This window comes from Oncorhynchus clarkii, chromosome 16 (assembly GCF_045791955.1).
Source record: "Oncorhynchus clarkii lewisi isolate Uvic-CL-2024 chromosome 16, UVic_Ocla_1.0, whole genome shotgun sequence".
In the NCBI taxonomy this organism is placed as follows: domain Eukaryota; kingdom Metazoa; phylum Chordata; class Actinopteri; order Salmoniformes; family Salmonidae; genus Oncorhynchus; species Oncorhynchus clarkii.
In genome coordinates this window covers 63,356,290-63,372,792 of record NC_092162.1, presented here as the reverse complement: position 1 = coordinate 63,372,792, position 16,503 = coordinate 63,356,290, and the positions used below count along the sequence as shown (strand labels likewise).

Sequence of the window (16,503 nt, the reverse complement as noted above, 5' to 3'; positions counted from 1 at the left end):
CAGAGGGGGTATTTATTATGCAGTCAGAGGGGGTATTTATCATAGTCAGAGGGGGTATTTATTATGTAGTCAGAGGGGGTATTTATTATGTAGTCAGAGGGGGTATTTATTATGCAGTCAGAGGGGGTATTTATTATGTAGTCAGAGGGGGTATTTATAATGCAGTCAGAGGGGGTATTTATTATGTAGTCAGAGGGCGTATTTATTAAGCAGTCAGAGGGGGTATTTATTATGTAGTCAGAGGGGGTATTTATTATGTAGTCAGAGGGGGTATTTATTATGTAGTCAGAGGGGGTATTTATTATGTAGTCAGAGGGGGTATTTATTATGTCAGTCAGAGGTATTTATTATGCAGGGTATTTATTATTCAGTCAGAGGGGGTATTTATTATGTAGTCAGAGGGGGTATTTATTATGTAGTCAGAGGGGGTATTTATTATGCAGTCAGAGGGGGTATGCAGTCAGAGGGGGTATGCAGTATGCAGTCAGAGGGGGTATTCAGTCAGAAGGGGTATTTATTATGTAGTCAGAGGGGGTATTTATTATGCAGTCAGAGGGGGTATTTATTATGCAGTCAGAGGGGGTATTTATTATGTAGTCAGAGGGGGTATTTATTATTCAGTCAGAGGGGGTATTTATTATGCAGTCAGAGGGGGTATTTATTATGTAGTCAGAGGGGGTATTTATTATGTAGTCAGAGGGGGTATTTATTATGTAGTCAGAGGGGGTATTTATTATGTAGTCAGAGGGGGTATTTATTATGTAGTCAGAGGGGGTATTTATTATGCAGTCAGAGGGGGTATGTAGTCAGAGGGGGTATGCAGTATGCAGTCAGAGGGGGTATTCAGTCAGAAGGGGTATTTATTATGTAGTCAGAGGGGGTATTTATTATGCAGTCAGAGGGGGTATGCAGTCAGAGGGGGTATGCAGTCAGAGGGGGTATGCAGTCAGAGGGGGTATGCAGTCAGAGGGGGTATTTATTATGTAGTCAGAGGGGGTATTTATTATGCAGTCAGAGGGGGTATTTATTATGTAGTCAGAGGGGGTATTTATTATGCAGTCAGAGGGGGTATTTATTATGTAGTCAGAGGGGGTATTTATTATTCAGTCAGAGGGGGTATTTATTATGCAGTCAGAGGGGGTATTTATTATGTAGTCAGAGGGGGTATTTATTATGTAGTCAGAGGGGGTATTTATTATGTAGTCAGAGGGGGTATTTATTATGTAGTCAGAGGGGGTATTTATTATGTAGTCAGAGGGGGTATTTATTATGCAGTCAGAGGGGGTATTTATTATGTAGTCAGAGGGGGTATTTATTATGTAGTCAGAGGGGGTATTTATTATGCAGTCAGAGGGGGTATTTATTATGCAGTCAGAGGGGGTATTTATTATGTAGTCAGAGGGGGTATTTATTATGCAGTCAGAGGGGGTATGCAGTCAGAGGGGGTATGCAGTATGCAGTCAGAGGGGGTATTCAGTCAGAAGGGGTATTTATTATGTAGTCAGAGGGGGTATTTATTATGTAGTCAGAGGGGGTATTTATTATGCAGTCAGAGGGGGTATTTATTATGTAGTCAGAGGGGGTATGTAGTCAGAGGGGGTATTTATTATGTAGTCAGAGGGGGTATTTATTATGCAGTCAGAGGGGGTATTTATTATGCAGTCAGAGGGGGTATGCAGTCAGAGGGGGTATGCAGTATGCAGTCAGAGGGGGTATGCAGTATGCAGTCAGAGGGGGTATGCAGTCAGAGGGGGTATTTATTATGTAGTCAGAGGGGGTATTTATTATGCAGTCAGAGGGGGTATGCAGTCAGAGGGGGTATGCAGTATGCAGTCAGAGGGGGTATGCAGTATGCAGTCAGAGGGGGTATGCAGTCAGAAGGGGTATTTAGTATGCAGTCAGAGGGGGTATTTATTATTCAGTCAGAGGGGGTATGCAGTATGCAGTCAGAGGGGGTATGCAGTCAGAGGGGGTATGCAGTCAGAGGGGGTATGCAGTCAGAGGGGGTAGCAGTCAGAGGGGGTATTTATTATGTAGTCAGAGGGGGTATTTATTATGCAGTCAGAGGGGGTATGCAGTATGCAGTCAGAGGGGGTATGCAGTATGCAGTCAGAGGGGGTATGCAGTCAGAGGGGGTATTTATTATTCAGTCAGAGGGGGTATTTATTATTCAGTCAGAGGGGGTATGCAGTCAGAGGGGGTATGCAGTATGCAGTCAGAGGGGGTATGCAGTATGCAGTCAGAGGGGGTATGCAGTCAGAGGGGGTATTTATTATTCAGTCAGAGGGGGTATGCAGTCAGAGGGGGTATTTATTATTCAGTCAGAGGGGGTATGCAGTCAGAGGGGGTATGTTGTCAGAGGGGGTATGTAGTCAGAGGGGGTATTTATTATGTAGTCAGAGGGGGTATTTATTATTCAGTCAGAGGGGGTATGCAGTATGCAGTCAGAGGGGGTATGTAGTCAGAGGGGGTATTTATTATGTAGTCAGAGGGGGTATTTATTATGCAGTCAGAGGGGGTATTTATTATTCAGTCAGAGGGGGTATTTATTATGTAGTCAGAGGGGGTATTTATTATGCAGTCAGAGGGGGTATTTATTATGTAGTCAGAGGGGGTATTTATTATGTAGTCAGAGGGGGTATGCAGTCAGAGGGGGTATGCAGTATGCAGTCAGAGGGGGTATTCAGTCAGAAGGGGTATTTATTATGTAGTCAGAGGGGGTATTTATTATGCAGTCAGAGGGGGTATTTATTATGTAGTCAGAGGGGGTATTTATTATGCAGTCAGAGGGGGTATTTATTATGTAGTCAGAGGGGGTATTTATTATGCAGTCAGAGGGGGTATGCAGTCAGAGGGGGTATGCAGTATGCAGTCAGAGGGGGTATTTATTATGTAGTCAGAGGGGGTATTTATTATGCAGTCAGAGGGGGTATGCAGTATGCAGTCAGAGGGGGTATGCAGTATGCAGTCAGAGGGGGTATGCAGTATGCAGTCAGAGGGGGTATTCAGTCAGAAGGGGTATTTATTATGTAGTCAGAGGGGGTATTTATTATGCAGTCAGAGGGGGTATTTATTATGTAGTCAGAGGGGGTATTTATTATGCAGTCAGAGGGGGTATTTATTATGCAGTCAGAGGGGGTATTTATTATGTAGTCAGAGGGGGTATTTATTATGTAGTCAGAGGGGGTATTTATTATGCAGTCAGAGGGGGTATTTATCATGTAGTCAGAGGGGGTATTTATTATGTAGTCAGAGGGGGTATTTATTATGTAGTCAGAGGGGGTATTTATTATGCAGTCAGAGGGGGTATTTATTATGTAGTCAGAGGGGGTATTTATTATGCAGTCAGAGGGGGTATTTATTATGTAGTCAGAGGGGGTATTTATTATGTAGTCAGAGGGGGTATTTATTATGTAGTCAGAGGGGGTATTTATTATGTAGTCAGAGGGGGTATTTATTATGCAGTCAGAGGGGGTATTTATTATTCAGTCAGAGGGGGTATTTATTATGTAGTCAGAGGGGGTATTTATTATGTAGTCAGAGGGGGTATTTATTATGCAGTCAGAGGGGGTATGCAGTCAGAGGGGGTATGCAGTATGCAGTCAGAGGGGGTATTCAGTCAGAAGGGGTATTTATTATGTAGTCAGAGGGGGTATTTATTATGCAGTCAGAGGGGGTATTTATTATGCAGTCAGAGGGGGTATTTATTATGTAGTCAGAGGGGGTATTTATTATTCAGTCAGAGGGGGTATTTATAATGCAGTCAGAGGGGGTATTTATTATGTAGTCAGAGGGGGTATTTATTATGTAGTCAGAGGGGGTATTTATTATGTAGTCAGAGGGGGTATTTATTATGTAGTCAGAGGGGGTATTTATTATGCAGTCAGAGGGGGTATGTAGTCAGAGGGGGTATGCAGTATGCAGTCAGAGGGGGTATTCAGTCAGAAGGGGTATTTATTATGTAGTCAGAGGGGGTATTTATTATGCAGTCAGAGGGGGTATGCAGTCAGAGGGGGTATGCAGTCAGAGGGGGTATGCAGTCAGAGGGGGTATTTATTATGTAGTCAGAGGGGGTATTTATTATGCAGTCAGAGGGGGTATTTATTATGTAGTCAGAGGGGGTATTTATTATGCAGTCAGAGGGGGTATTTATTATGAAGTCAGAGGGGGTATTTATTATTCAGTCAGAGGGGGTATTTATTATGCAGTCAGAGGGGGTATTTATTATGTAGTCAGAGGGGGTATTTATTATGTAGTCAGAGGGGGTATTTATTATGTAGTCAGAGGGGGTATTTATTATGTAGTCAGAGGGGGTATTTATTATGTAGTCAGAGGGGGTATTTATTATGCAGTCAGAGGGGGTATTTATTATGTAGTCAGAGGGGGTATTTATTATGTAGTCAGAGGGGGTATTTATTATGCAGTCAGAGGGGGTATTTATTATGCAGTCAGAGGGGGTATTTATTATGTAGTCAGAGGGGGTATTTATTATGCAGTCAGAGGGGGTATGCAGTCAGAGGGGCTATGCAGTATGCAGTCAGAGGGGGTATTCAGTCAGAAGGGGTATTTATTATGTAGTCAGAGGGGGTATTTATTATGTAGTCAGAGGGGGTATTTATTATGCAGTCAGAGGGGGTATTTATTATGTAGTCAGAGGGGGTATGTAGTCAGAGGGGGTATTTATTATGTAGTCAGAGGGGGTATTTATTATGCAGTCAGAGGGGGTATTTATTATGTAGTCAGAGGGGGTATTTATTATGTAGTCAGAGGGGGTATTTATTATGTAGTCAGAGGGGGTATTTATTATGCAGTCAGAGGGGGTATGCAGTCAGAGGGGGTATGCAGTATGCAGTCAGAGGGGGTATTCAGTCAGAAGGGGTATTTATTATGTAGTCAGAGGGGGTATTTATTATGCAGTCAGAGGGGGTATTTATTATGCAGTCAGAGGGGGTATTTATTATGTAGTCAGAGGGGGTATTTATTATTCAGTCAGAGGGGGTATTTATTATGCAGTCAGAGGGGGTATTTATTATGTAGTCAGAGGGGGTATTTATTATGTAGTCAGAGGGGGTATTTATTATGTAGTCAGAGGGGGTATTTATTATGTAGTCAGAGGGGGTATTTATTATGTAGTCAGAGGGGGTATTTATTATGCAGTCAGAGGGGGTATGTAGTCAGAGGGGGTATGCAGTATACAGTCAGAGGGGGTATTCAGTCAGAAGGGGTATTTATTATGTAGTCAGAGGGGGTATTTATTATGCAGTCAGAGGGGGTATGCAGTCAGAGGGGGTATGCAGTCAGAGGGGGTATGCAGTCAGAGGGGGTATTTATTATGTAGTCAGAGGGGGTATTTATTATGCAGTCAGAGGGGGTATTTATTATGTAGTCAGAGGGGGTATTTATTATGCAGTCAGAGGGGGTATTTATTATGTAGTCAGAGGGGGTATTTATTATTCAGTCAGAGGGGGTATTTATTATGCAGTCAGAGGGGGTATTTATTATGTAGTCAGAGGGGGTATTTATTATGTAGTCAGAGGGGGTATTTATTATGTAGTCAGAGGGGGTATTTATTATGTAGTCAGAGGGGGTATTTATTATGTAGTCAGAGGGGGTATTTATTATGCAGTCAGAGGGGGTATTTATTATGTAGTCAGAGGGGGTATTTATTATGTAGTCAGAGGGGGTATTTATTATGCAGTCAGAGGGGGTATTTATTATGCAGTCAGAGGGGGTATTTATTATGTAGTCAGAGGGGGTATTTATTATGCAGTCAGAGGGGGTATGCAGTCAGAGGGGCTATGCAGTATGCAGTCAGAGGGGGTATTCAGTCAGAAGGGGTATTTATTATGTAGTCAGAGGGGGTATTTATTATGTAGTCAGAGGGGGTATTTATTATGCAGTCAGAGGGGGTATTTATTATGTAGTCAGAGGGGGTATGTAGTCAGAGGGGGTATTTATTATGTAGTCAGAGGGGGTATTTATTATGCAGTCAGAGGGGGTATTTATTATGTAGTCAGAGGGGGTATTTATTATGTAGTCAGAGGGGGTATTTATTATGTAGTCAGAGGGGGTATTTATTATGCAGTCAGAGGGGGTATTTATTATGTAGTCAGAGGGGGTATTTATTATGTAGTCAGAGGGGGTATTTATTATGTAGTCAGAGGGGGTATTTATTATGCAGTCAGAGGGGGTATTTATTATGTAGTCAGAGGGGGTATTTATTATGTAGTCAGAGGGGGTATTTATTTTGTAGTCAGAGGGGGTATTTATTATGTAGTCAGAGGGGGTATTTATTATGTAGTCAGAGGGGGTATTTATTATGTAGTCAGAGGGGGTATGGATTCTGTCTCTCACAGAGAAATGACTCCAGCTTTAGGGAATGTGGGTTTTTACTTGATCATGCTCGATTCAAATATCCGCTTTTCACCCCCTCAAATCATCATCATCATCATCTTCCTCATCGTCATCTTCAGCATTTTCATCAACGCCATCATCATAATAATCTTCCTCTCCATCATCTTCCTCAGCATCATCTTCCTCATCATCATCTTCCTTACCACCATCTTCTTCATCGTCATCACCTTTTTAGTAACTAGGGCTGTATTTAATTATTAGGGGTCGTGCAGAAGCAGTTGTATTATTTATGCCAATAGTAAGATGTGTACATGAAAACAAAACACAGCTTGACACAACACTAATCAGTAATTTAAAATATTTCCTGACATCCCTCATATCTCATTAAACCAACGAGAGCTCTAGTAAGAACATATCAGCAGCACATCCAAGTGTTGTTGACAAATGTAGTCTTTTCATTTTAAAACATTTCCACCACTATATCTGACCTGTGAAATAGTATTGCTAACACATACAGTATATACTGTATGCCATCTAGCAGACTAGTGACTTACAGTGCATAACTTTTACCTACGGGTGGTCCCAGGAAGTAAACCCTCTATCCAGGCATTGCATGTGTCATGCTCTACCAACTGAGCTTCAGACGACCAGATGTAATTGCTAAACTTCAAAATCCAGAGAATTACATTCATGTGGTGTCTATCCATATTCAATCCAAATCATTTGGACACTGCGGGGCTATCCATAACCGACTGCAACATTGTGTGTGTGTGTGTGCATGTGTGCGTGTGTGTGTTTGCGTTTGTGTGAGTGTGTGCGCGTGTGTGTGCGTGTGTACCTGCGTGTGTGTGTGTGATAACCTCACTGAAGCCGACCTCTGGCTGTTGTAGTGAAGCATCTGCTGAAATAAATTCACTAATTATAAGCTTGTTATATAAAGAGCTTGTGAGCAGCATGAGAAACGCTGTGAACCCTGTTACAAGATGAAGGGATGAGAGATGGATGAAGGAGGGATGAAATGTGGGAGGGAGGGAGGAAGGGTTGGTCATCAGCTTTTGTGCTTAAATAACGCCCATCATTCAAAATGATTTCCTCATTTAGCTCAATCTGTGTCTTTCTCTCTCCTTCTCTATCTCCTGCCTGCCTTCCTATGCTTCATCTGAGCAAGAGAGGCAATCTTTTACAATCCTTTTACATGCAAACTCCTCTTACACACGCATATCACAAAAGCTTAACATCCATGCTGTGTGTGTATGGGTGTGTAAGTTTGCTTGTGTGTGTGTGTGTGCGTGTGTGTGTGTGTTGTGGCTGAGGGCATGTTCGGCAAGCCTTTCTGCCTGCGGCTCAAGCGTAATGTCATCAGACCCAGACGAACAAGCATGTATGACTGCGTGTATAAGTATGTAGGTGTGTCTGTGTGTTTGTGTGTGTGTGAGTGTACAGTGTTTTAAAAAAGGCACAGCTGTCCACTGTGAGATGACACACCGTCATACTCAACAGAACATGCTTCACTGGAGAGAGAGAGAGAAAGAGCGAGAGAGCGAGATAATTTGTATTGTTTATTTCACTATTGTATATTATCTACCTCACTTGCTTTGAAAATGTTTACATATGTTTCCCATGCCAATAAAGCAGATTGAATTTAATTGAATTGCATTGAGAGAGAGAGGAGAGGATTAGATTGAGAAAGAGTAACGAGTGATATAGAAATCAATATATAATACAGATATGTTTTTGAAGAAGGGATAGTGAGTGAGAGAGGAAGAGAGAAGACAGAGAGAGGAAGAGATAGAGTGAGAGAGAGAGAGAGCGAGAGAGAATAACCAGACATGTGAGTGAACAACCAAGCTGGCCAATGAGACAGATCCAGAGAGAGAGAGAGAGAGAGAGAGAGAGAGATATACATATATATATAGAGAGAGAGAGTCAGTCCAGTGCTGTTATTCCCATGCTTGCTAGCTGGCAGTGGAGGCTACTGCTCTGTTCTGATCTCTCTGCTCTGATGGGGTTTACCACCCACAGAGTCAGGACTTGGGGTCCTGAGGGCACTGAGTGCTTCTGTCGCTGATCCCTGACCCCATCTATTCCTCCCTCCCACTGGGCATTGCTCTACCATACCAAACCTTTACAACTTACCAACGTAGCTGTGGCTGCTAATGCATGCTATCCGACGGCTAAGGATCAAACCTCAACGAGAAGGCTAACTGGACAGCTCATGGATTGCTAACAGATTGCTAATTGGAAGCTAACCAGAACTGAACAAGAAGCTACACTGACTTCTAATCAGGCTCTAACTGGACTGCTAAAGGATCAGTAACCAGCTTTCAGCCACCTCCGCCGCTCTCCGCTCACCCAAGAACGACTGACCTGGCCAGGGGACAAGAGGCTAATATGACAGGTAAGAGAACGAGTGGAACAGATAACAGATACATGGAACACTGGAGCGTAAGCAGGGCTACTGTTAGAGGAAATCTGCCAACTCAATAACTCAACAGTAAGATTCTGTCTAATAACTATGTCGTGGCAATATTATCGTCACATTGTCATTATGTCTTTCTGTGTGTTGTGTGTGTCTGTGCGTATGTTTGTGTGTGTATGTGTGTATATGTGTGTGTGTGTGTGTGTATGTGTGTGTGTGTGTGTGTGTGTGTGTGTGTGTGTGTGTGTGTGTGTGTGTGTGTGTGTGTGTGTGTGTGTGTGTGTGTGTGTTGAGTAAGTGGCGTAAAGTAACTAAGTTAAAATATGTTGAAGAAGTACTGAAGATGTTTTTTGTTCAGTACTTTACTATTTATATTTTTAACAACTTTTAACTTTTTAATCCACGACATTCTTAAAGACAATATGTACTTTTTACTCCATACATTTTCCCTGACACCCAAAAGTACTCACTACATTTTATATTCTCAGGCAGGACAGCAATATGGTCCAATTCCCACACCTATAAATATAACGTGTTGTCATCCCTTCTGCCTCTGATCTGGCGGACTCACTAAACACAAACACTGTGTTAGTAAATTATCTAAGTGTTGGAGTGTGCCCCTGACTGTCCATAAAATCATTAAAAAACAAGACAATCGTACCGTCTGGTTTGCTTAATATAAGGAATCTGATGTATAACATACTTTTTACTTTTACTCAAGTACGAAAATGTAGTACTTTTTCCACCACTGTACTTAAGTGCATTTAAAACCAGATACTTTTAGACTTTTACCCAAGTAGTATTTTACTCAAGTATGGCAATGAAGTACTTGTTCCACCACTGGTAAGTCATGTGGTACATGACATTCATGTGAGTCATTTGTGCTTTACCTGAGGCGTTGGTTGGTACCCTCCTCCAAGTTCACAAATAATTACCCTCTCTGACAAGCTCTCTGCACAGCTGGAGAGAGAGACCACGACATCACACTCATACCTCCCCTTTCACCTTGTCTGATACTATTACAACTCAACTCTGGTGTCTATGAGGAGTGTTGCCAGGCTGCTCTCAGAGTATCACATCTACCCACCGTATCCCCTCTCAGATCCTGACACTATAAATATCACTATGTCCCAGACCAAATAGACACAGGAAGTTATTTCAATGAGGCCCGCAGAGGATCAAATACCCAATATCTGGTGTGTGTGTGTGGTTGTGTGTGTGTGTGTGTGTGTGTGTGTGTGGTGTGTGTGTGTGTGTGTGTGTGTGTGTGTGTGTGTGTGTGTGTGTGTGTGTGTGTGTGTGTGTGTGTGTGTGTGTGTGTGTGTGTGTGTGTGTGTGTGTGTGTGTGTGTGTGTGTGTGTGTGTGTGTCAGACCTTGGAAAGAAGATATGTATCTCTTCTTTGAACTAAAGAAACCGTCAGATTTAAAGAGTTAAATATTTATGGTTGTTTCACAATTGACTATAAAGTTGTTTGTGTGAATAGGTGTGTATCTGATCTCTCTGATCTCTCTCTCTCTCTCTCTCCAGCTGTTGTAGTAGTATCTATCCTCCTCTCCCTCCTCCTCCCTCTATCCCTCTCCTGTCCTAAGGGTTGTGTCTGTGACGGCCGGACGAAAGTCGTCGACTGCCGAGGGCGGGGCTTATATGACATCCCTCGCCATCTCCAACCAGACACTCTAGAACTCCATCTCCAAGACAACCGTATCCGAGGGCTGGTTTCCATGGCATTCCGAGACACGCCCCTGCTGCGTGTTTTGGACCTATCCAATAACTCCATCACGTCTGTGTCTCCTTCTACACTACTCGGTCTGAGAGGGCTACAACGTCTCAGTCTGGCCAGTAACGCCCTGAGAGAACTGGACAGAAGACTGCTAGGGCCAATACGATCTCTATCACACCTAGATCTGTCCCACAACAGGTACCCATACAATCTCTATGAGATGATAAATATCTTGTACCCAATCACTCTCCCACCTCCACCAGTTGTATCATTGACCTCCTCCGTCTCTGTTCTGTGCCCAGTCTGACGGGTCTGCCTGGTGCTATGGGGGAGAGCCTGAGGAACCTGTCCCAGCTAGGGCTAGCCCACAACAGGCTGCAGCGGCTGGACAAGTCCCTACTGGAGAACCTGGAGGGCCTGGGTCATCTAAGCCTGAAAGGGAACCCCTGGAGGTGTGACTGCCAGGTCATAGGCCTCAAACTGTGGCTGGAGACCTTCCTCTTCAGAGGTGAGGACGGATGGATGGATGGATGGATGGATGGATGGATGGATGGACGGATGGATGGACGGATGGATGGATGGACGGATAGATGGATGGATGGATGGATGGATGGATGGATGCCAGTTGAGTCATGTGGATGGGGTTTAAGCAGCCTGTGAACTAGTTACAACCAATGGCATAAGTACAGTTTCACAGTTCCAGAGTTTTACCAGCTATCCTCAAAGCTGGCAACACATGTCACCATCCCTCACTGCTTACAAAACATGCTGTTGACCTCTACTGAGAATGAGGACAGGGACAATGCATGTGCACATACATACGGTACACAGACCCACACCCACTCTGAGCCAAAAACCCCATTATGCAAATCTGTAATCAAAACATGTAATACCCCTCCTCCAGTGCCACATTGCGGATTAAGCTAAAACTGTCGTCCAATTAGCAAAGAGAGTGTGTGTGCACCCATGTGAATGTGTGTGTGGTTTATCATGTTATTTTTATCAGATAAGTAATGTGTGGGTAATGTAATGTCACAGCTGATCCCTGTGGTGCCACAGTCTGGACCCAGCAACAGGAATTTTTTCTGAATACAGATGTAGGATCATAATTTGATAACCCTGTTACAGGAAAGCTTTTATGCAATGAAGGAATTGTAAAACTTCTCGTGTATTTGAGGTTTAAAAAGTATTTTGAAGTTTTCAAAGTGGAAATTTCAATGTCAGACTTGATTTTTCTTTATGAAAAAATGTATCAACCCATACGAAAACAACTATTATTACAATCCACATAATAATTCACATTTCCAGTTGCTGCAGGATTATTTCCTGCTGTAGCAAACTGGCTCAAATCAAGATACTACATCAGTATGAGCATGCTAACCACTGGCACATGCACCTCAAAGACAAAGAGAGAGAACAGAGGGGAGGAGGAGAGAGGGGAACTTTGTTTGGTTATTCCTCCTCATGTAATGGCTGGTGTAGTGTGAATGTGTGACTGTAGTGTTAACGTGTGTGGGGGCGGGATGAATGTAACTGTCAGTCTGCTGAGCTAATGGACAGATGCATTATAAACAGAGGAATAAAAAGATGAGCATGGTTATGAATTCCTACAATCAGTTCAGAACGCATCATCGCCATCTCTCAGATGCAGATGAATTAAGATCAGGCCTAACGAATGAATGTAATCATAAGGAAAAAACTGCTGACCATCCCTGTCAGAAAGCTAAACACACAAACACAACACACAAATCAGAGGACATGTGTGTCACACACTCAACCTACATACAGCTCATTTCCCTTTGTAAAGGCCATCCAATCTGAAAGTTATAATAATATAATTATAAAGTTATAATATAATGAGTACATCTACAGAGAGAGAGAGAGAGAGAGAGAGGGAGGGAGAGAGAGAGAGGGAGAGAGAGAGAGAGAGACAGAGAGAGAGAGAGAGAGAGTGAGAGAGAGAGAGAGAGAGAGAGAGAGCAGGATAGAGAGAGAGAGAGAGAGAGAGAGAGAGAGAGAGAGAGAGAGAGAGAGAGCAGGATAGAGAGAGAGAGTGAGAGAGAGAGAGAGAGAGAGAGAGAGAGAGAGAGAGAGCAGGATAGAGAGAGAGAGTGAGAGAGAGAGAGAGAGAGAGAGAGAGAGAGAGAGAGAGAGAGAGAGAGAGAGCAGGATAGAGAGAGAGAGAGAGAGAGAGAGAGAGAGAGAGAGAGAGAGCAGGATAGAGAGAGAGAGGGAGAGAGAGAGAGAGAGAGAGAGAGAGAGAGAGAGAGAGAGAGAGAGAGAGAGAGAGAGAGAGAGAGAGGGAGAGAGAGAGAGAGAGAGAGAGCAGGATAGAGAGAGAGAGAGAGAGAGAGAGAGAGAGAGAGAGAGAGAGAGAGAGGGAGAGAGAGAGGGAGAGAGAGAGAGAGAGAGAGAGAGAGAGAGAGCAGGATAGAGAGAGAGAGGGAGAGAGAGAGAGAGATATTTCCCTCAGATTACACAGATCAACAAAGAATTCAAAAAAAATATCAAATTTTGATAAACTCCCATATCTACCGGGTGAAATTCTACAGTGTGCCATCACAGCAGCAAGATTTGTGACCTGTTGCCACGAGAAAAGGGCAATCAGTGAAAAACAAACACCATTGTAAATACAACCCATATTTATCCTTATTTATTTTCCCTTATGTACTTTAACCATTTGTACATTGTTATAACACTGTATATATATATATATATATATATATATATATATATATATATATATAATGTGACATTTGTAATGTCTTTATTGTTTTTAAACTTCTGTATGTGTAATGTTTACTGTTAATTTTTATTGTTTATTTCACTTTTGTATATTATCTACCTCACTTGCTTTGGCAATGTTAACACATGTTTCCCATGCCAATAAAGCCCTTGAATTGAATTGAATTGAGAGAGAGAGAGGGAGGGGAGGAGAGAGAGAGAGAGAGAGAGAGAGAGAGAGAGAGAGAGAGAGAGAGAGAGAGAGAGAGAGTAGGAGAGAGAGAGAGAGAGAGAGATAGAGAGAGAAGGTTATATCCTGACTATTAACTTGTCTACCATGCTCTTTACTGCCTCATATTTGAATGTTCAGTCATTAACAGAATCAGGACACACTCGTTAACTCGGGTCATTTCATCTAAAAAATAAATTAAGTTCCTCTGGTAATTACTATCTCAGATCTCAGGTAGCCTTATTCAGGTCAGTGCTAGCTACTGTGATTAAATGTAATTGTGACAGGAAGTTAGACTGAAGTCAGACATAGCATGTGTCACAGGGGGGTATTGCATGGCTGTTCTCAACAAGTGACAACACACGGACATAGAGTCGGTCATCACACTTGTACTGCCTGTTTACTCCCTAGCATTCAGACCATAGCATGGAAAACACCTGCAGCAGTGGTATTTTATACCACAGAAAGGTTTAAGGCATGAAGCGAACATTCAGGGTTTCTATTGATATAATAACCTCCCTCCCTCTCACCACCGTCTCACTCTCTCTCCATTTCCAGGTGGAGTGGTGGATGAGGTCTCCTGCTCCAAACCAGAGGAGATGAAGGACAAAGATCTCCAGAATGTTCCCTACCAGCTCTTCCATTCCTGCATGACCACCAGCTACAACTACCTGTTCTCCAACATACACCACCTGGAGTCTGACAGGTCCAACAGGGGTCACACCCACGGCAACATACACGGCAATGGCAACCCGCACGGCCCCCTGGGAATGGGGGAGGGGTATGGAGGAGGGGGAAGTGGTCTCCCTGAGTGCGAGCCCAAGCAGAGACCTCGCCCGGTGAACCTGCGTCATGCCATCGCCACGGTGATCGTGACTGGCGTGGTGTGTGGCATCGTGTTGATGATGATGCTGGCTGCAGCGGTGTACGGCTGTGCCTACGCTGCCCTCATGGCCAAGTACCAGCGGGAGCTGAAGAAGAGTGAGGAGACGAGTAAGGGCGATCACGGCAGCGCGGACGAGAAGGAACCACTGGAGAACGCTATCGCCTAGATGATGGGATTGAGTGAACTGTGAACTTTAACCCACAAACTTTGAATCTGTAACTTTGAACCCTGTACCTGAAACTTCTGTCATAGGTGTGTGTGTGTGTGTGTGCCCTGACTTAAAACTCAAATCTTCAGCTTAAACTTTAACCTCTAGTCCCATGGACTAAACTGGGACCTGACCCAAAACCCATCATTCATACCTGGTCTACACCTTAACCAGAGGACAGGACAGCACATATCAACCACTGCTGGAGAAAGCCATTGCCTGTGACAGGTTTTGTTGGTATCAATAGTTCACCTCATAGTGAAAGTTGTAATGTTATTTTCCAACACAACATACCCCCATGTTGTCCCAAAACTACTAAATGCAAATAAGAGAACTACAGACCATATCTACTGAGAGTTGAAATCAGTACAAAGTTAGCACTTCAGTAGGGAAAGAGAGAAAGGAAGCTAGAAACGTCTTGTGCAGTATTTACCTATCTTACATATCTACACTCCTTTACTTTACAGTGATTGAACATGTTGTAATGTATCTCTCTGGATGATAACCAGGGAACAGTGCTGTGGTGTGGAGCGGAAGCTTGGTACATCAGATGCTGTGAATAGAAACTGGGCAAGACACAAATCTCTAGATCTCTGTGTCTGGGGACTCCCAAATATATCACAACATATCAATTCCATTTCCTCTGAGGGTAGTAAAAATGGATAAAAAACATGTTGATAAATGTTTTGTTTGTTGATAGTGTAAAATGTTATCTTCTGAATAATTAGTAGTTTGTTTTATGTTTGCTTTTCTTTGTAAACTATTGTTCATATCTTTTGATTCTGTCTAATTTTGAAGTGCAGATTCTTAGTGGGCAGCTATAATGTGTGTGTGCTTTTTAACATTTGATTTAACCTTTATTTAACCAGGAAAATACCCTTTAGGTAAGAAACCTCTTTTGGGAGGGTGACCTGGCCAAGAGGTTTGTGTGTGTGCGTGTGTGTGTGTGTGTGTATGCGTGTCTGTGTGATTGTGCGCGTGTGTGTGCGTGTGTGTGTGTGTGCTGAAGGAGAAAATATGCATATTTTCCTTAATGTGTGGAAGATGGATGATTCTACAAGCAATAATGAAACAAAACTAAAATAACATGAACACCATGGGTTGAGTCTTTTCATTCTCTCACACACACACACACACACACACACACACACACACACACACACACACACACACACACACACACACACACACACACACACACACACACACACACACACCTCTCCACACACACACACACACACACACACACACACACACACACACACACACACACACACACACACACACACACACACACACACACACACACACACACACACACACACACCTCTCCACACACACACACACACACACACACACACACACACACACACACACACACACACACACACACAGTGTTGGGGATGACATAATTGGACAGAGAGCTATTGTGGCCTGCATCATGAATTACACTGCACAGTGATGGAGCCGGAGGGGGTTGTGTGTGGAAATGGGAATGTGTTTCAATGTGTACGTGTGTATGTGTGTGTGTCATCATGCTTGCGTGTGACAGAGACAGAGAGAAACAGTCAAAGTCACCTCTAACCTATTTCTGTGAAACTCACAGGACCCTAAAAGGCTATCAGTCCATATGACCCTGTGAGTGTGTGTTCCACACGAGGAAACACATCCGTGTTCTAGAAGCTGCCTGAAGGATCCAGCTAGCCATACAGTAAAGACCCTCCAACCAGAGACTGTGCACACACACACACAGACACACACACACACACACACACACACAGACACACACACACACACACACACACACACACACAGACACAGACACAGATACACGCACACACGCACACATGCACACACGCACGCACACACGCACACACGCACACACGCACACACACACAGACACAGACACAGACACACACACACACACACACACACACACACACACACACACGCTATGAGTC

At 43.4% G+C, this 16,503-nt stretch overlaps 2 protein-coding genes across 3 annotated transcripts in view; one reads left to right on the top strand and one right to left on the bottom strand.

Annotated features, from left to right (window-relative positions):
* Positions 1-16,503, bottom strand: part of LOC139368897 (calcium channel, voltage-dependent, alpha 2/delta subunit 3a) — a 249,861-nt gene that overhangs the window by 40,987 nt on the left and 192,371 nt on the right. The window lies entirely within an intron of this gene.
* LOC139368896 (leucine-rich repeat and transmembrane domain-containing protein 1) lies at positions 8,283-15,639 on the top strand. Of its 2 annotated transcripts, none has more exons than XM_071108371.1 (4): positions 8,283-8,752; positions 10,303-10,693; positions 10,798-11,003; positions 14,007-15,639. In XM_071108371.1, the coding sequence occupies exons 1-4, from the start codon at positions 8,746-8,748 to the stop codon at positions 14,498-14,500; spliced, it is 1,098 nt and encodes a 365-aa protein (XP_070964472.1). In that variant the 5' UTR covers positions 8,283-8,745; the 3' UTR covers positions 14,501-15,639. The 2 variants fall into 2 exon arrangements, with proteins under 2 accessions (XP_070964472.1, XP_070964474.1); XM_071108373.1 differs by having other exon boundaries at positions 8,306-8,848; positions 14,007-15,629.